Source organism: Mycteria americana, chromosome 9 (assembly GCF_035582795.1).
Source record: "Mycteria americana isolate JAX WOST 10 ecotype Jacksonville Zoo and Gardens chromosome 9, USCA_MyAme_1.0, whole genome shotgun sequence".
Classification (NCBI taxonomy): domain Eukaryota; kingdom Metazoa; phylum Chordata; class Aves; order Ciconiiformes; family Ciconiidae; genus Mycteria; species Mycteria americana.
In genome coordinates, this window is record NC_134373.1 from 20,450,361 (window position 1) to 20,470,717 (window position 20,357).

The 20,357-nt window shown below is 43.9% G+C and overlaps 2 protein-coding genes across 5 annotated transcripts in view; both read right to left on the reverse strand.

Annotated features, from left to right (window-relative positions):
* The window catches only part of MAP3K20 (mitogen-activated protein kinase kinase kinase 20), a 96,201-nt gene extending 90,408 nt beyond the window's left edge, over positions 1-5,793 (reverse strand). The window contains exon 1 of one of the 2 annotated variants that reach the window (XM_075512115.1): positions 5,582-5,793. The gene's annotated coding sequence lies outside the window, so the exon portion shown is untranslated. The remainder of the gene's footprint in view (positions 1-5,581) is intronic. The other variant, XM_075512113.1, reaches the window with a different exon arrangement.
* A 10,538-nt stretch (positions 5,794-16,331) lies between these two features.
* Positions 16,332-20,357, reverse strand: part of RAPGEF4 (Rap guanine nucleotide exchange factor 4) — a 157,283-nt gene continuing 153,257 nt past the window's right edge. For all 3 annotated transcript variants that reach the window (XM_075512054.1, XM_075512056.1, XM_075512055.1), the window contains 2 exons: positions 19,135-19,189; positions 16,332-17,588 (listed from right to left, as the gene is read on the reverse strand). In XM_075512054.1, coding sequence (XP_075368169.1) covers positions 17,461-17,588; positions 19,135-19,189 — 183 coding nt within the window. In that variant the 3' untranslated portion in view covers positions 16,332-17,460. The remainder of the gene's footprint in view (positions 17,589-19,134; positions 19,190-20,357) is intronic.

The following is a 20,357-nucleotide window of genomic DNA, read 5'->3' on the forward strand; positions in this document are numbered from 1 at the left end:
ACCAGCAAAAGTTACTGTACTTGCAATTAATGGAAGTAAACTTACCAGCATAAAATGAAAGAGATGGGTTTGAATAAAGCAAGCCAAAAAAAGACACAGAGATTCTGGGTTGCTGATGAAAATTACACCTCCAATTATACTGGTCTAACTATAGCACCAAAACATACTGCGTCTTCTGGGAGCCTCCAATCCATAGGGCTTTTTGAGATGGAATCCACACGTTACGTGTCGTCCGTGGCTGGCAAATACACCTGTAAGACACCTAGCATTGCTGACTGCCAAAACCCCTTCACCCCAGTCCCTTCTGTAACAAACACAAAGACATAATTTCCCCCTGGCTCTCTTGATTGCGCAGCTAATCTGATTAAAATTTTGATATATCATTTTAACCAGAAATTTCTGGCACTATTTGGTTGCAGCTATTCTCCAAATGAGAGGTGAAGATACCAACATTTTTTCTACATACTGCATAAGATAACATACAGCCTTTTCTGAAACTGCCTGCTTTGTTTTACATCTCTTCACCGCCATAAGGGTAAAGGCAAGCGCTAACCAGACCATGACAACTCTACTATGTTTACAGAAGGCATCATGTTTAGGAGGGAGCAGGCTTCAAGCGTGCCTTTCGCTGACAGCCAGCCTGCAAAGCTCTCGGTGAGGGAACACGAATGCTCTTTCTCCAGCTCTGCGAGTCAGAGCAGGGGTTACCTGTGGGACGTGAAATAAAGTCCATTCACCCAGTATCCTGCCGGCTCCTTCCCCAATACAAGTGCCTGAACTCTTCTGCCAACCTTTTGTCCTTATTTTAACTTGTCACTGTTGTCGTTAGATTTCCTGCCATCTCAGAAATATCTTTTGCACCATCCTGCACTCTTTTTCTTTAGAGAAAGCTCAAGGGAAAGGAAATTGGTCACTCCTGCAAACCAGGAGGGTAGCGATGCCAGTTTTAACTTTTTGCTTCTCTGCCAGCGTTGCTTAATTAGCAGGTCTTCAGAAACAAAAGCTCATTTGCTTCGTTTACTTCAGCAGTTGCTCCAAGTTAACGCTGTGTACACAACGTCTCAAGCATATGTGACAATTTATAGCCAAATAAAACAGGTCAGCTTCCCAAGCCAGAGACCTCACAATTTAAGGCCACAGCCCTGCACACGTTTATGCACGTGGATAATTATGCTCCAGTGAATAATCTCCTTACTGATAACAGAATTATTCAGAAGAGTAATGTTACTCATAGGCAAAAGCATACGCACTGACTGGACCATAAATTTAACAGGAAAGTGTGAACAGCTGATAACAGATGGTCGCATTTGGGATGGCAGAAGAAACAGAAAACCAAGCGAAAAGAAAAATGTATCACAGGAAACAAATATTTCTGGCCTTCACTATCTGAATTCAATAGTTCTGAAGAGCTGTCAAATTATTTTAAATTATTGTTCACCCAGAAGGACCAAATCACCTGTATAAACAAGTAAATGATTTGACTTCTCAAAATTACGCTAACATAGAACAAGATGTTATTCCAAGATTTCACAGAAAACAGACCTCAAGATGATACAACATACACACCAGACACTTGATAAATACAAGCGAGTACTTTTCTGATGCGTCCTCCCTGCTGCTTAAAACTTTACCTAAACATTTATGCAATCGCAATGCAGCGCCCAGCACACAAGCATTTGCAGAAGCTGCTGTTCATTCTTTTAACACCTTCCCAATCTCAAATTTATCTACAGCGGTCAATCAGCTGCAGATGCTATAGGCACCAGCATACAATAAAGTAATATAATTTAAAGAATGATTCATTGGTTTGTATCAGGTTCTTCCAGATGCTTTTTTCCAGAGAAAGTAGAGGAGATTTACATGGGACACTCTTTATTTAGAGATCTGTAATTAATGACAGTCTAAGTTAGGTATTTAGTTTTCTCCTTCTAGATGAAAGAACAGACCTGTTTAAATATTACTCCATGTTTTCGGATACAAGGTAGTTAATCCTCAATTAGTCAGATCAATCCTTTTGTTATGTCTGAGAAAACAACTGTTTAGAGTAACAACTGCATGTGACAAATCCAAACACAGTTATTAACTTGTCATCTTGTTTTAAAAGATACTTAACAATCTGAGTTTACACCATTGGTTAAGGAAAAAAAAAAATCAGGTATTTCATTAAACTCCATAGTCTTACACGCGCATCCGAAACAAGTGCATCATTCCAACAACATGTGGCACTTCTTCGCATCTTACACGTCTGCAGTCAGGAGAGCGGTCCTCTGCAACAGGGTCTCCGGGCTTGGGGCCGGGGGCATTACGGCAATTCCCCCGCTCGCAGGCATGCAGCGTAACAAAGGTTTGGCATCAGCACCGTCCTTCCCCACTAATACAGTTCTGAGTGTTTAACCACTATCGTCGTGTAGGAGCGGGGAACACTCATTGCTTGTTATCGATGAAATGAAAATGTGACAGTTCAGAAACAGTGAATGACAGGTATTTGAAGAAATAATTCAATAGCTGGTTATTTCAATTATTCCTATGGGATCTTGGGGGGGGACACGACTTTCTCCTTCTTCTCTTTTAATCATGATTACATGAGCTTGTAATCATGCAAGAACATCTCCATCTTCTCCTGTGTTTTTTTTTTTCTCATAACAACTTATTTGAGCATGCTGTTAGAAGCTGTTCATTTCACACCAAAAAAACAGATCTGAGCAGCATTTGGCAGTATTTAACGTGTTGGGTTATTATTTAACATTATTTAACACTAGAATTTAACATGTCAGGACTATTATGCAGAGTCACTTTGCAGCAAGCTATTAAGCCACAACAAGCTCAGTTCAGTACAGTAATAAGCACTTGGTGTACGAAACCATCTGCCATCACTGGCTTGTTGTGATTACAGCATTTTGGGGGAGTAACCGGTGCAGGGGTCCCTCCCAGGACCCTGCTGGGATCCCATGCCTGCTGCTCCCCCCAGCCCCTCCCCAGGGTGAGGGAACCCCCAAGCACCCAGGCAGATGGGCTGCAAACTGACAGGACTGCAGGCTGCCCGGCATCCTAGCACAGCAACACCAGCCTGCGCAGTAGGGGAAGGGCCGCCAAGCCAAACTCTCTGCTTTATTCCATGTACAGGCCAGAAGACCCTACCATTTGTCATTCAGCTACTGCTCCCAGAGTATAGAGAGCTTCCACTGAGGGACTTGCAAGTTAGAGACAGGAGGCAGGAAAGAATTTAGCACAAATTGCACAGTAACTGCAACTCCTATTTTGCTTAGTGTGCGGCTGCAGAACTGAAAATTGCATCCCTCATCTTGCACGTGCACCTGATGCTGCTTAACTATTCAATTATTTCAGGAAAACCCTTTGTAATTTATTAAAGGGAACAACCACGTAACTCGCTGCCCTCCCTTCACTGTGTGGTTCCACGAAGCAGGATTCAGTGCTTCTTTCAGGAAGGCATGCTGCCAACATATTGCCAATAAAGTAGTAGCACACTACACTTGTGCTATCTTAAAATACACAGCAGAATATGCCAAGTTTCCTTATTTGGCAAAACAGCCCATTTGCTTTCAGGATCTTTGACCATCCATTTTTAGACCCAAATCATCCTTTGTATCCAACATGGCCTACAGTCCTTGAGCATATCGACTTGGATTTTTGCAGCAGCATATTTATTTAGCCTTTAAAAAAAAAAAAAAACAACCACCACCAACAAAAAAAACCCACAAACACCAAAACATGGTTAACCACTGTCTTGTCTAAACAGAAAAGGAGTTACAGTGGTATCGAGCTATGAGAGATACTGCAGAAAGAAGTTTTTATAAATAAAAGATCCTTTAATCATATCATGAACTGCTGAAGGATAAGGTGCAAACAAACTCCAAGCACAACTCCAAATTAAATATATCCTAATCTTCTAATCTCCCAATAAGTTAAAATAAAGTCAACAACCTCTACAATTCCCAACTTTCTTAATCAGACTGAGCACCAGCCCTGCAGACGGTGAGACTGGAGGCATGGCTCTGCCTACCTTAGTTACAGAAGCAACAACATTTGAGCCTGTCCTTTGTCAGAACCTAAGAATTCTGCATAACTTCCATTAGTAACATTTCTAATTTTATTTTAATTTATATAACCATCAGCACGATGGAAAAAGAGCTCAACTCGGCCTAAAACAGTTTGGGTACTTCAGGAAAAGAACTATTTTCGACCCGAGCTGTGTCAATGGCAGAGACTGAAGGGTTTAAAGGCTTCACTTTAAATAGAATACATTTTATCTCAGAGAAATCCTAAACTGTTCACTTCGCTTACATTATACCTCGTCAGTGACATCTGCCAGGACTACGCACGCAACAACACGCAAGAAAGCCAAGGCAGCTAAACCTGCACCCTGGCCGGCGGAGCTGCTCAGCCCTTGCACGGGCATGACTGCAGGATCCGGGCCTTGGTTTTGTCGGCGTTTCTGCCTTCTCCTCGTCAGTGAGCCGGGCTCTCCAGGGTTACCATTATTCACACAATGCCACCGGTATGCAAAGCACATTAGTGATAGATAAAACAAGTAGGCTTCTGAGGACTTACAATTTCAGGGCAAAGTCCTGAAAACATCTAACTGCACGCCTCCAGCGGAAAGCTATGATGTTTTCAGGCAGTGACCCAGTTAATCCAGTGCTTTCAAATTATTTCTGCTTCTGGAATTTAGAAAAAGTAATGATCCATGGCTTTCCCGATGGCTCTGTCGCTAAAACTCACAGCAAAGCATGCTGGATAGAGGGGTAATGGATGGCTCACACACATACACGCTAAAAACAAAAAGGCATACTGGTGGAAAGGAAGTAACTTGAGCGAACATAGCAGGAAAAAAAAAAGAATGCCAGTTCACTTCAAAACTGAGGAGGAAAAGGAAAAAACGGAGGGGCAGGAAAGTCACACCTCAAGGCCCAACCTGAGGGATTTTATGCCCAAAACAAAAGAAAAATGCAGCAGGTGCACGTGAAGTGAACATGCTGACAACACCGTCCGGGGAGCGGAGGGGTGGGCGGGGGTAGCGGCCCCCGGCCGGGGGCCGGCTGTCCACCTCCCGCGCCCAGCCCCCTCGGAAGCCAAAACATGGTTTGGTGGTGGAAGGGTGCTGGCGGCACCCTTCCCGCGCGGGGCCGTCCCGCACAGCCGCCGCTCCCCGCGCTCCCGGGTGCCCCTCGGCGGACACCGCCGTCCCCTGCCCGGCGAGGCACGGCCCGTGTCGCGGCGCCCGCGGGACCCCCGCCCCACCGCGCGGCCACGCGTGGGCGCCGCTGCCTCCCGCGGGGGGGGTTGGCCGGCGGCTGCTCCCCGGGGCGACGCAAGGTCAGGCCGTGCGCCGGGACGGCCGAGCGCCTCCCCTCCAAGGACTTTCAAAGTTGCTTCAGCGGGTGGGAAACGTCAAACCCGGCGGGGACACCCACGGCCCGGCCCCGCTCTCCGGCCGCGCTGCGCTGCGCCCCGCCGGCCGCCCGCCGCCTCCCTCCGCCCAGCGAAGCGCGCACCGACCGCACCGCTGCCCCCAGCGCTACCCCCGCCCCCGGCGTGGCGGGGGGCGCCTCGCCCTCCTCACCTTCCCCGAGGGACTCCGGGCTGGCGGGACCCGAGCGGCGCCGATCCCGAAGCCGCCGAGGGAGGCTGGAACCGGCGCGACCGCGTCTCCCGCTCCGTCCCCCGCGCTTCCGGTTGCTGCCGGGGAGCCGGAGCCGCCGCCGCCGCCCCCGCGCCGCCTCGCAGCGGCGCCACCCCGCGCTCTGCGCCGAGCCCCGCGGGGGAGGCGAGGCCAGGCCGCCGCCGCCGCCGCCGCCTCCTCCTCAGGGGTGCGGGCAGCGCGGCCGCCCCGCCTGTAGGGGGCGAGGTGCCGGGGCTGGGCGGGCGGCGTGCGGGGCGGCGAGGCGTCAGGCCTGCCGGCGGCCGGTGCCACCGGGGCTGCGGCCCCACACCAGCGCCTCTGCCCCGGCCGAGGGTGCGTGAGGCGGCGGGCGAGGAGGACCGCGTGCCCAGCGCCCTCGTCCCCGATGCACTGATGAATAATGGGGCGCCCGGCCCCGCACGGCCTGCGCACCCCTCGCCAGCGGCGCCGGCTGCCGCAGTGGGGCTGGCGTGAGGCGAGCTGGATGGAGCTTTGGCTCCGCGGACAGCTTGGGCTGACCAGAGAGGATGGCCTTCGACGGAGGCAGGGTGTCTGCGTGTCAGTTAACCGCGCCAAGTTTAGGAAGAGGCTTCTGGACCGAGCCGGGCCTCTCGGCTCGGGTGTTTTCGGTTTGCAAGCGCGGCCCTGCCATTGCAGGTGGAGGGAGGCCCGGCACGGTGCTGCGCTGCCATGGCTGCAGCTTTGGAAGCACAACTGGCTTCCTTCCAGGGTTGCTGCTTCAGTGACAGGCAATATAGCTAAATTTATCTAAAATTATTACCAAAATGACCAGGTGATGGTAATTTTTTTAAAAACCTGCTTCATTGTTCTTGTGCCACTGGAGCTGGGATGGTGTTACCATAAGCAGCAGCGTCTTTAAGTGCAGGGTGTTGCCTGGGATTGCCAAGCTGCTGTGGGTGCAGGTCAGTGAGAGGGTCTGGAGGTCCCCAGGAGGAGGAAAGGAGAAGGTTGTGCTGCTATAGCCAGTCTTTAAGTCCTGAGGAATGTGGAAGAAGAGGAGGACTTGACTGGCAAGTGCAACCCCCTGGTCCCTCATCCATATTCCCCAGCTGCCCTCAGGATGATTGCCCCAGGTCAGGAAGAAAACGGAGATACAACCCACCTCCACCCTCTGAAGCCACACGGACCCTTCTTTATCCAAACGTTTTAATGGTATTGAGGTACTCTGCTGTTGCGGAAAACTTACTGCAAATTGAAAATAAGCTGTCGCGCTTAAAGGAAATGACTCAAAAGACTCGGGGGGCAAACAATTTTTCTGCTGAGGCAAACGCATCACATGGCTGTGACAGTACCTTTTTTGTATCAGTATCGCGCAAGATTCAATGCCCATCACCGCTTTACACTGCACTCCCCAGCTCGTCTACCAGTGTCTGTATGCTGTGGTTGTGCATTCGCTGGAGAATCTCGGCTCCTTGTTACCTCTCATATTTGACTATTGATATAGGTATGTGCCATATAAAAGTCAGCTGTGTAGCACAATGAATCACAAAGAGGTGTGCAGCATCACACTGAATCATATACATTAATTGTACATCACTACGATGTATGGCATCAAGATGAATCATGGAAGAACACTTTACTGATGAATCAAATACAATCGTTTCATGAACATCAGAGGCTTTTCCCCAAGGTGTGTTATTTTGGCATGGGGGAGGCTAAAAAAAAGAAGTTAAAACAGTGGAGCAGAAGTATACATTTCTGGGCATTAAATAAAACATATTACTTCACTGTGCCATAATAACTAACTGGAGTGAAGTTCAGCAAGATCTTAAGCTCTCAGTGCAGTAAGTACCTGAAGATGCTCAGAAAGTCAAAAAGCGGGCACTGGTGACCCCCTTCCGTCCACCTGGCAGACTCGGCATTGCCAGGACAAGCAGTGAAGGAGGTCGGCAGTTCTGGCTTCCCCTGGACATGGTACTTCCAGACACTTTTTGTCCTATCCGAGAGTGCTTGTGCTTTATTATGAACCGATCTGCTGGTGAGCCTGGAGAAGTCTCCAGACAAAGTCAATCAAAGGTGCCACATTTGAAAAGAAAGCACAAATATCAAATGCAAATCACATGAAACTCATGCTCTGGAGGGGGAGAGGTGCCGCATACTTAGTCTCTTAAATGCTGTGACTAACGTGTTTATCCTTCCTGTCTGAGGCAATTGCCAATTAGTCAAATTATTTTAAAATCTATTTAAATGTTAAATCACTCTATTCCTTGGCATTTGCTTCAGAGAGCAGAGCACTTGCATTCAGAGGTCTCTTGCCTGGAGCGCTTTGTCCAGGCATTTTGTCCAGGGCTATATATCTGCAGAGCTGGGATTTATCATGTCTGACTTCAGGCCCTGGTTGCAGAAAGAAAGAAACTATTCCAGTAGCGCATGAGAAACGAGGGGGTGGTTAATATTTCCTACTCCAAGAGTAGGAGTGCAGAGTCTGCATCAGGCACTGTGTTAACATGCCACTGTTTAAAACACGTAATTGCACTTGCTCTATTAGAGGACAAGAGAGCGAAAGCAAAGGAGCCTGCACAAGGGCTTTCCAACCCCAGTGGTACACCATCGTGAAGCTGGAATTATTACAACAAGGCTTTAAGCGTGCACTTTTGGGTTTGTATTCTTCCTGCCCTCTGGCGAGTGAGTCTTCAGGGATTTTCAATTTTTTTTCCATTATCCTGAGAACTAAAAAATTAGCTAGAAAAGATCAGAAACCAGAGTTATTCGAGTTTCTTGGGTGGTCATAATACCATATAAAACAACCAGCCAACATTTCCTCCCCCTTTTTGAGGCAGCAAATTCAAACTGAGAAACTCTGAGTTAGCTCTGGAGAAATTGATCCTAATCTCAGGCTTCTTTAATTTAGATGGAACGGGCAGAAAAAGAAAATATTTAAAAGCTAACAAACGTTATTGTAAAGCCACAACAATTGGCAAGAGATGAAGGCAGCTCTGGCAACTTTTAACTCAATTTTCGAATTGAAAGGATTCATATGAATTGTCTCTTTACATGTCATTGCCACACTGGGTGTGCAATGACGTCTCACCGCCTTTCAACATGGAAAATATAGTTTCACGCGTACGTCCAGGCGGTTTAAGTCATCCTGCCTGCCAAAAGCAGCAGTCACACCCCTCCCCTGCCCAGCGAGCCCTGTTCCTGCCGCTGCGCTGCCCACCTCACCTTCTGCCAGCGTGGTTTTTGCACAGCTTCACAGTGAACTGGGCTGGGGAGGCAAAGCGACTGCAGGGAAAAGCAATCAGTTTGCACCCAGATCGGAATGCAGGTCATTGGGCAATTGCACAAAGACTTGTGCCAGCACAAAGGCAGGAGAGGAGCAAGGGCTGATACGGGCAGCTGAGAGGGGACGGAGCGTGGAAGTGCTTTTTTAGCAGTAGCGAAGGTTTATGCCAGCTTAAACTGTACATGAAACTCTAGACACAGATAATTTGGAGGTGGACACCTGCTCTGTATTTTTCAATTCTCCTTCAAGACTGGCTCAGAGTTCAGCTAAGTACTTTGAAGCACTTTTGCCTCTCTGGCTGATATGGCTTGCCTCCGTTTCTAGCTTAAAAAATTGGCCAGAAAACATGGTGGGATGATGCCTGGGATATACTAGAATGAAAGATTGTACACACATTGCTGTAGGAGATGTAGCACTAGCATACGCTAGTGTTAATCTAGCTAGTTTGAACAATAGTAGCAGTAACAATACGGTAGCATTAATTTTATGCCATTTGTACCATCAGGTTTATGACCTGGAAGAGGTTCACAAGTGGCTCGCCTGGAAACCCTTTCTGCATCATTATTTTTGCTTGCGCTGTCCAGACTGACGTTCATGCAGGTATGTCCAGATATGCTGCAACTACACACCTCTGCAGCTACACCCCAAAACATAACTAGCAGGGTTGGTTTCATGACTGAAAAAGAACTTGCGTGGTACTGCTAGCCAAAATCAGCTGCATTTAGTCTTTCTGAGAGATGGAGTCAGCGAGCTCTAGCAAGTGGAAAATCTAAGAAATTGCCTTTGGATTTGGCTCAGAGGCAATCCTGCCTTTCCTGCTGCAAATGACACGGTGAGCGTGCACCCACAAACACCAGCCTGATGCTATGTGCAGCCCCCATGCCCACGCAGCCAGGGCTGATTCCTGTTTGCTTCAGCAGCCCAGTCTTTGGTGTGCTGTGGTTAACAGCGAATTCTCGACTTTTATGGGGAATGAAGAAAGATAGAGCCCATATTAACCATCGTACGTCTCTTAGACCCACACCACTGTTTTTTTTTTTCTGCTGTTGTTTTCTCATCTGTTTTTTGTATTAGAGAGAAAAATAAGTAATTTGTGAAAGTGCCTATATTGTATATTTAACAAAATTATAAATATATGTTATTATAAATATTAATTAGGAATTAATTGTAAAATTATTAAGCACAGAATTATTAAATACAGACTAGAATGATAAAATAAAGGCATTCGTGTGGCAGAGAAGGCTTGTGTGCAATGGGTATTTTTACATGTGGATCAAATACCTGCTTTGTGCATAATGGTTTCCAGAACTGGCAGGCTACAGCTTGTACACTATTTGTCTTTTGATCTGGCATGCGTGCAGTATAAAAGCACATATAACTTCTACAAAAATGTCAATATAATTAGCAATGAGATAGCAATGAGATGGCAAAATATTAACAAGAAATACATTTCCTAACTGTTTTACAAGAATGGCTTTCTTATCTTTTACTGACACCACAGTTTTTAGCCGATCATTATACTCAGCTGTAATCCACTCAGGAGTACTCTGCTCAGATACCATTTCATTACATACTTTTAATTATATATATATAGCTCATACTCCTTATATTAAATTTTGTGGTCCAGTAGACTTAATTTGTTGTTATAATTTCAGCAGATTTTTTCTCTAAAATATAATACAGCTTAACGCTGTTTTCTTTGTTTTAAGGCTGTACTGAATTTATTGTTGCTGTGCCTGTTTGTGTTTTCTAATCCGCACTACCGCGAGCTCCACTGAAGCAACAGTCCCTTCATTTCCCTTGTAATTTTTTTCAAATAGGTTGCTTGGTCGTAGGGAGTCCGAGGAGAGGCAGGCACAATTCCACCTCTGAGGACCACCGAATGAAGATAACATTCAACAGCTGGTTTAAAGCATTGTATGCTATTTTCTTTATTAAAACTATTCAGTATCTAAGTATTTAGTACATTTACCTTTCTTGGAAAGTAAAGGCAGCCACTGGCATCATGAAAACTTTGGCCACCATTGACAGGGAGTCGGTTTGAACTAAAAAGAAAATACTCGCTCCTTTTAATGATGTACTGTAGTATTAGTAGCTTACATTTTTTGCTGCTTGTTTACTCCAGAGTACATTCATTAGAAACAAATCTGCCTATTGAAGATCACATCTTTTTCTCTTTGGATTTAGAGATGAAATGAGACTAGAAAATGTCCATAATATTAGACTGCCTCAGAAAAGCCCTTATTCTAGATACATCTGTTTAGCTATATCATCTCAGTCCCTTTGCCTGTGTTTCCAAGAAAAGGTGATCAACCCCCCCCAAACACGAGCACACTATTAACAACGGCTAGTTGTGACAGGAAGGAAAAAAAAAATCTGTGCAAACCTCTAACTAGTTTCTGGCAAGAGCACTAACTGATCAGGAGCATCACAAAGGAGTTACGTGCCAGACAACTGGAACAGGAGAAAGATTAGGGCAGGAATTACAAATGGAAGGAAATGTTAGATTTCAAACAGACACTAGGCAGCAACCTGCCAGTACCACAGCCCTCAAGGGTCAGTCCTACTGAGAATGAGGACATCTAAAGAAACCCAAGGCAACACTGGCTCTCTGTTATCTGAGAACATCCACAATGCTGCCGACGGTACTCCTGCGCAGAAATAATGTACACCTGTGAAAAACCACAAAGAGTCGGCAAATACAGCTAGCGGATTCACTTGCTGGCTCGGACAGCATCTGAAGAAAGAACTATTTAAAAACACAAGAGGTGGTGTTATAATGAGGAAACCATGGAGAGCAGAAAGCTTGTGATTATTGACAGAAGTTGATTAAGAAATGGATTATTGTCTGTTAGGATGTTGGAGTATCTACTGTCACCTCTATCCTACGTATCTTTATGTAAATTTCCTTTAATTGAGGTATTCATTTACAATCATTATTTTCATTGGTAATGTGCTTTATTTGCATTTGAAAGCGAAAAGAGGAAAAAAATTAAGCGCGACTGGCTGACCCCTGCCATGTGACAAAGGCTTTGCTTTTTGTCACTCTGACCCAAATGGATTAGGGCCAGGAAATAAAGGTCAGTCTCTTACCAGTATCCCTGTGTGTCACATTTTTATTACATGAAGTTTCCAAGAAAAATATTCCAATTTGTGTCAGTAATTATGCATTCTTTATGCATTTTCATGTAGTTTTCTGAGTTTATTTTGAATTCAGAAAGTACCTTTGAGTGCCAAACCTATTAAAAATGAACCCTTTGTGAAATATCCTTCAGCAGTTAGATGTAAATGGTAGATTTTGTAGCTGTACTTGCTCTCTTTTTTGCCCTCTTAACTATAAGAATCTTCCTTTTTACATTAGTCCCCCCATCACCTGAGTCATAAAACACCAAGACCGTGGTTGGATTACTTTCCTTTGTGAATTTACAAGTTATTTCCTTAGGTGCTGATTGCTAAAGCAGTGCACAGGGCATATGAAGTAAGAGCCAGTCTTAGGTGTTATTGGATGCCATGCAGGTAAGCGCATGGAGGATGCGCCCTGGGCGCTCTCATGGCACACCGACCACAGCCTTTCACCACGATGAGAAGCTGGAGATCAGGTTTTAGCCACCAGCCGTGTCAGGGAGCTCCCTGTCCTGCGGGAGCTGGTTTGGGGCAGCAGTGCCTGTTCCCAAGAGGGACGGAGGGGTGAGGGTCCTCGCTGGCCGCTGAGGCCGGCTGTGCCGTCAACCCTGCCGAGGGCCGGCCAGCCCCACGGCACTGCTGCAGGGAGACGTCCGAGGGTGGTGGGGGTTCCTTGGGCACAGCTACAGCCCTGGAGGCAGGGCTCTGCTGGCTGTTTGTGCTCGAGGTGAAGATAAGCTGCTGTAAAAGTTTCTGGTTTAGTAATTTTAATGATAACTTTTTAATCTGGTCATTATTTTCTTTGATTGCTAATACCTTGACCTCTGGTGACAGCTGCTGCTTGTGCCTGCTAAACTTTAATGCAGGCTACAGTAAAGAACATTATGATTATTTGAAAAGGCAGGGTGTAATGCATTTCAGATTAACAGTGAAAGAAAAGCTATTCAAGTTAGAGGTTCACTTTGCTGTATCACTCTCTATGCTGCTTTCCTTATTATCAGTACAAAAAATGAAATGAGAATAGCACATCTTTTAATTTTCTTCCACTATTACCTCTTGATTTGCATTCAGAGCTCCCAGAAGAAATACCACTGAATTCAGAAGTAGTCTATTTAAGCTGTGTGGTGTTTAAAAATTGCTGGAGGAGGTTAAGGTAATGTATATTATGCAGTTGACCTTACTAAGAAGCTATGTTAACAATTTAGACTTATAATTTTCTGCTGTTACATTTTGTTAAAAATTGGGGGGGGGGGGGGCAGAAGCAAAATTCATTATCTCTTTTGGCACCCCTGCAGATTAAACCTTTTGATTTGTCTCTAACTTATTTTGTAAGACTTCTAAATTGTATTTAAACTTCTTGTACTTAAAAGGTTGTTTTGCCAGTGTCTCTTTGAAAAGAGGGATTTTTTTTGTCTCTGTCTCTCTCTTTGTACCTGGTCTGCAGAGGCTGTGTGCCTTCACAGCATTTTCCTTAAGAGGAAAAAACCCAAACCCTCTGTCTGCAGAGTCCTGCAAATACATTTGAACTCTTTTATCTGGCACTATCATGTCTTTGTGGCTGATCGGTTTTGAACAAGATGTCCGGGGAAAATAGTTTGGATCCAGTAGCAGCCTCCTGGTATGTTGGATTCAGCCTCCCTGGATTTAACCTTTGTTCCCTGGCTCTGTCTAGCAATGGCCAGCACCGGGCCTGGCCATTGAGAAAAACAGCAAATCCTAACAAAGCAACAATAGTGAAATGTGCCAGGGGAGGGGGGAGCCGTACCCTGTGACTCTTCAGGCTCCGTAGCCCTAAAGAGAGGCGTTTGTGCTCTGTACTGCTGCTTGAGCAAAAAGCTGCGTCCGTAGCAGAACCCTGTAATGCAGAACTTTTTCCAAAATGCCCAAGGTGTCACCATCCTGGCTCCGTGGGGTCTGCAGCCTCACTGGTCCCCGGCAGCAGATGTTTGTTGTGGACACTGCCTCCCAGTCACCTCGCATCGAAAAGCTATGGCTATGACTCTGCCAGTAAATGAAACAGGGTCAGGGGCTCTGCGGCCTGAGGCCAAGTAGTGTGGACTAGCCATATCGGCATTGTACGACCTGTGACCCTCAGACATAATCATTATTTTGAGCAGGTTTGTATTTTTTCAGTCTGAAGTGTTGACATAAGGAGGGGGCGGTGCTGCAGCATTTATGCTGTTCATGCACGCGGGTGTGATGGAGGTGCGAAGCCTCCTGGGACCCACTGGAGGACTGCGGGGAGGGGATGGAGACGGGCCAGACAGGCTTGTCCGTATTTCCCACTGGCAGTGGTCCCTGGTGCATGCTCCCCCACAAATAATGGCTGGACACTCTCACTCTCGTGCAGTGCTAGTTGGCATGGGCCAAAATCAGGCCAAGCAGTGTGCTACAACTGAAGCAGTATGGACCATCAGCGGTGCAGGTCTGGGGATCGCCCGACCTTCTTTTGCTTGGCTGTGTTGGCACAGCATCTGAGCCTGGGCTTACCAACCGGCCCCGAGAGTCAGCAGCTAAGGGGTGTCTCTCCCTTGAAGCAGGATCAAGTTGTGACTCGCAGCTGCAAGCACAGGGTGAAGACGGTATGGGCGTTCTGACATTTCAGTGTTTCCTGAGATCCTATTCATTCTTCACGCTATTGCAACAGACACTTAGACTTCATACAGCAAGAGCAATACATTGGCAGCTGCCTTCCTGTTGTAAAGTCAACACAGGGAGCGAGTGAAGCCTGGTATGGATCCCATAGCCAGAAGGTAGTTTTATTAATTTAATCTTTAGGTATGTAGACTGTGATCAGCACCATAGCAGCTATCTGAGCCACCTGAGTGAGTCAGATACAGAGATAGCAACACGTGTTATTTATACAGCACCCTTTATTGGAAAATTAAAAAATGCCAGATACCAGTTTCGCTGAGTAAGTAAACTGCATTCATTTGTTGATATGGAGGTGCCATAAAACCTCTAGTTGTACCACTAGGATATATCCACACGATAGAGACTGTTTGGCAACAAATAAGTAAAACAGTTAGAGGTTCTAAGGAATAAAAGAATAAACCAAGGGGATAAAACCACACTAAACAGATGAAGAATCGGTCTATGGGCAGAGCCAAGCTGAAACTTGGCAGCTTTATAAACCAGTTAACACAGAAATAAATGAAAGTGCAAACAATAGGAACAAATCTGGAACAAATAAAATCATGAACTCACAAATGTTATAAATTGATTGTAAAGATAAAAACGTCTTTTGAATTAATTGTGTCCCTGTAGTTTATTCTAGTGCATACTTTGCTTCTGGGAAGATTTTGTATCTGAAAAAGCCGTACGAAGTATATTCATAGAGCAGTACAAATGGAAATAAGAAATATTTCTTACTTGAAATAATAAGACACAAATTTGTCTCTATGTTATTAGCTGATTTTCCTCTGAATCATCTTGAACTTCTAGTCAGACAGCGAAGTTAAAATAAATTATTTCATCATGCTGCAGAGTATTTCTTAACTGTGTAATTCTTTCCTTTGCAGAATGCAGGTACTGAGCAGACAGTGGTTCTGTGTGTCAGCATTTCCCTGGTGACTCTCAGCTTTTGCAGAATTTATGTTTTGACTAACAGGATGTAATTCTTTTTATAGATTAAAAAAAAGAAAATCTTTATGTGTATACTGACTCGACACAGTCCTGGTCAACACCAAGAAAAGTATACTCTGCATCTGAGGCGAAATGTAGAATATATCAATGAGGTCATCTCCGAAGCTTAATTATGAGATAATAGTTGCAACTTGTAATTTCAGGCTTAATCAGTTTTATGACATCCAGCTTTGCAGAGCAGAGCCAGTGGGAATGCAATAGGAAAAAGCCTTTTGCCATTTGAACATCGTCATTCCCTTGGCACACACTTGGCCACCATCAGTGCTTGCCCAGCAGTAGTACAGCCATCCCGTGGAGTATTCAGGCTAGCACAAATGATCTTGGAGGAGAAAGGGAACGTGCCAGATCACCTCTTTCCTCATGGCGGCAGGACCTGACAGACCTCCCTGGGGTGATCAAAGCCAGAGGCCTCTCGAGTGCTGCATTAGCCAAGGTCTCAACCTAAGTTAGCCAACCTGAGGTAAAATCCTGTCCGAGATAAGGTAACTTGTATGGATGGATCCGACTGGCGTTACATTGGTCATCCATATCACAGTGGATGTAAGCTAACTGCGGTTTCAAGGCCCAGCAAATGACAAGCGAAGTTCGCGATATCAGCCAATTAATAGCATCGGTATTTATGCAGGAATGAAGCTGAAAGTGCAAATAAGGCCAGCGACTAAACCTTTCCGGCAATTACATTTAATAAGGTACTGCGTGTTATTTACAGAAAACATACATCACACAATTCCTACACATAAAATGCACACAAACTATAAAGACAAAAGCTGCACTCCCATAACATGCTAAACAAAATAAATACAACTGAATTATTTTGGCACAATAGCTATTACATAAATAAATATTCTAAACTATAATGAATTAACATTTATTTACAGTCTATTGAAAGTGCAAAACAACTGGCTGAAAATTAAGATATTTGTAAATGCTTAAGATCAGAAAATATGTGTTAACCAGCCACAATTAATTATAGCTGAAGTTTAAGGTTTTAATGTCCAGGAAATTACTCTCTTGAAATCTGTTTGTGCATATTGTGCTCTTTTTGAACCAGTCCTTTGCTATCTTTATGCTATTGATTTCGACAACCTTACTATCATAATGGAATTTTGTAAAAACCTGATTAGTTTAAAAAAAGAAGTAAAATGTAAACACAGATTAATCTATTTATCATTCAAAATATTTTCAGTCCTGTCAGTTTTCTGAAATGGCCACACTGCTTGCAGTAGTAGGCAGTACGATTAAGATTAGAAATTTTTCTTAGTATCTGTTGCATTTCAAATGGAAATATTTGTAAGTCTTCTCTGAATGGAACTATACCTTGGACCTCTCTTGAACCTACATTCTTTCATCAGATGCTTACGTACATCTTCTACTGAGCTCAACAGTAGCTGGGCAAGCTAAACTGATGATCAGTTTTGGTCCTGACCTGGAGAATAAATCATAAAATACAGATTTTTAATTAGGGAGAAAAACACTACCTCCCTTAGAATTTTTAGAAGCTTTTTGTGCATTTTTCACTAACTATTCTATTTTATCTTTTGCCTTTTTTTATCCATATGAGAAATCATTTACTACACTTTAAGATGAATTAACAGTTCACAACATGGCCACTCTTACAGCTACAGTGCATAAATTCTTCCTCAGCCAAAGTTCTCTGACAGGCTGATACATTGTGCGTTGCCTAAGACCTTAGAATATGTTTTTGCTTATTTTTGTAGTGGCAGTGCGGTAGCAGAGAAAGTGAAGTTCTTAACAAGTGACCTTGACAGGATAAAAGATCATTTCTCATCATTGCTTCAAATGTTTATGCTCGACGCGGTTCTAGTCGGTGAGACATGTGTGATAAAGTTCTCTGGTTGTCAATCACATTTAATTGCCGCACATAGCTCCGAACATCCTGATGGTTCTTATTAGTTAGGGCTGCATCGGGATCTGGTGAAAGAGAAATGATGTAGGATTGATACACTTAAATGAACAAATGCCTGAACAGAATGCATAACTCTTTACAAGCTGTCACAGGAAACGCTAGATCCTGGTGAGTTAAAAAAAATATTTAGAAATTGTTCTCTTTGAAACCTTTCCTCCATATCGGATAGTCTTTCTGGTTACTACCCCCACAAATTAACTTTTTCTCTCAGATATCCTTGGCTACATTTACTCAAATTGATGGCCCTTGGTTACAGTTTTATAAATCACCTTACCAGTCAATAGCTATAAATGATATAGCTAACTAGTAGGATTTAAAGCTGCCCATCTGCTTTTGAACCAGCAGCTTTCATACAGATTCAAAACTATATAATTGTTTTAAGCCTCCTTTCATGAAATATTCTCATTTCTAGCTCAGTATTAAATATTTGTAACACTGTAGTGCTTAGTGGCTGCCCCATTCAAGCCTCAAAATTTACTACCTGTTTACATTACTTAACATAACCGCATTATACCTACTCCAACAACAATTATGAAATACCACTGAGTTAAAATCTGAGTATCTTCGGCCTCACAGTGAACAGCTTACGATTTAATGAAATATGTGTTAGGTAACTTACTTAAACTTCTCTAAAAGAAAGATACTGAAGCATCTACTATATATAAATACACATACACACACAGAAAGCATGGGACTTAGATACAGTACCTCTATATGCTGACATTTTGTTATATCATGTATAGTGAAAATCTACTTCCATTTCTAAATACGTGGAGGTCTCAGTAGCACTTAATACATTAAAATTAAAAGATACATAGCCAGAAAAACCTTGGTGGTGGGAGAAAAAAAAAAAGCTCCCCTAACTTGATCTTCTTGAGTTAAGCTTTGACCCAGATGGAAATAAACTATTTTTATAAAAATGTATTGTGTTACATTATTTATTCTGTTATTTGAGAAAGAGGAAGGCTGCTGTGAGGCAAAACGAATGAAGCGCTGAGGAAATGCCAGTGTGACTAGGACTGACAGTGCACCTAGATGGGATGAGATCCACAGAACAAGCCTGTTTGACCATACAGCTCTGTCATCTTACGTGGCCTCAAGTAAGTTCTGGTAATTATACTGACAAACAGGTTTTAAGTTCATCACCTTATGCAGTTATGTCATTTATAAATGTCATGTTTCCGGACTGGTTTCCTTTAAAAACAGGGTTTATCCAAGCAAGTAATCTTCCACGTATCTGTGTGCTGGTGTCTGCTAGCCTTATTTCAACCACTTCTGAACCCAGTGGCTAATTACAACCGATTCTAATTTGACAGATGTGTAGAGACCTCACAGATATTTAGCTCTTTCACATGCTTGGAAAAGAGATGGAGGAGAAGGGGCTTATTAGACCTTCTTGAAGGATATTTCACCCTGTGAAACATCGGAGGATCCAAACATGGAAGACTCACTGGAAACCAGGCTTTTCAATTCTGGTACACACAGAATTAGTTGTAATTACTGTAGTTACTGATGATAATGCTGACTGTGCAGATGTTGTAATACACTTACTGAAAGATTGGCTTCGGCAGAATTTCACCGTCCTGACAGTGTTGGCAATCATGCGCTGGAAAGAAAAGATGGGATGCAATCAGAGAACAAGCACTGTATTTCATCATAATTTAAACGAAGCACCTAACTGTGCCTGAGTGTGAAGACATATGCCAATAAAAGCAGTCACATGAATGAAAATATAATTTTAATGCCGATACCCTCATATGTAGGGTGTGATTTGCATTTACACAGGCTTTAAATGAGCATGAGTGTAATTTACATGCGCTCAGAGAACCCTTTCCCTTGCTTGGATGCTGTAAAAGGCCTTAACTAAGAATGAAAATCAGCCCCTTCAATGTGCGTTTCTTTGATAACATCTTCCCACATTAAGAAGTAAAAGGAATATCATGTAGAACACCTTGGGAGTATGTACATATGTTCATTTTAGGACCATCAGTTCCTAACAGCAAGGCCATTTCTAGCACATACTCAGCCATTGAAGAGCTTTCACCTTTCATATGAGTTTGAGTTTAAAATGCAGCCCTCCTGGAAAATGGCAGTGTAAAATGAGCATATGAGGGTGTATGTTCACTGATTCCCTCTGGAAGTATGCTCGATTCACAGGTGAGGCAGCCACCATTAGAACTGTGGCCCTGCAGGCATGTTTCATCAAACAGACCTGTTAGCGTCAGCTTGCACAAGTGTATCTAACCCAACATGAAAAGTGGATTCACTTTTGGTGGACACTTCTACTGGCAATTCACAAAAAAAGCAGAAGTCACTTCAGTCCTTCTTGGCCGTGCTTGCTCTTCACTCACTTAGGTAAGAAAATATTAATCAACACATTTTGCTCAGATAAATCAGATGCTATTGTACAATAGTTTTTGAGAACAGAAATGAAGGTAAGTCATAAAGCAAAACATTTCAGGTTTAGTTCTGGATGGCAAAATTTTAACTGGCCTGTGTGACTAGGACCACACAGGTAATACACCAACCAGTGCGGGGGCAAAATTAGTTGTTCTGCATAATATCAAATAAACTGAAACTTCAGCAATAAAACTGACTTCCTTAGCTAGATAGTTTGATTCAATCACTGTTATAAGGACAACATTTGCTTCAGTTTCTTTTGCTTAGATTAAGAAAAAGCAGAGGAGGGAAATGCTATTCCTAATCAGAGTCTAATGTTTGTTCTAGCACTTTATCATGGTCCAACAATTACAACACAGCTACATGTTTTAACA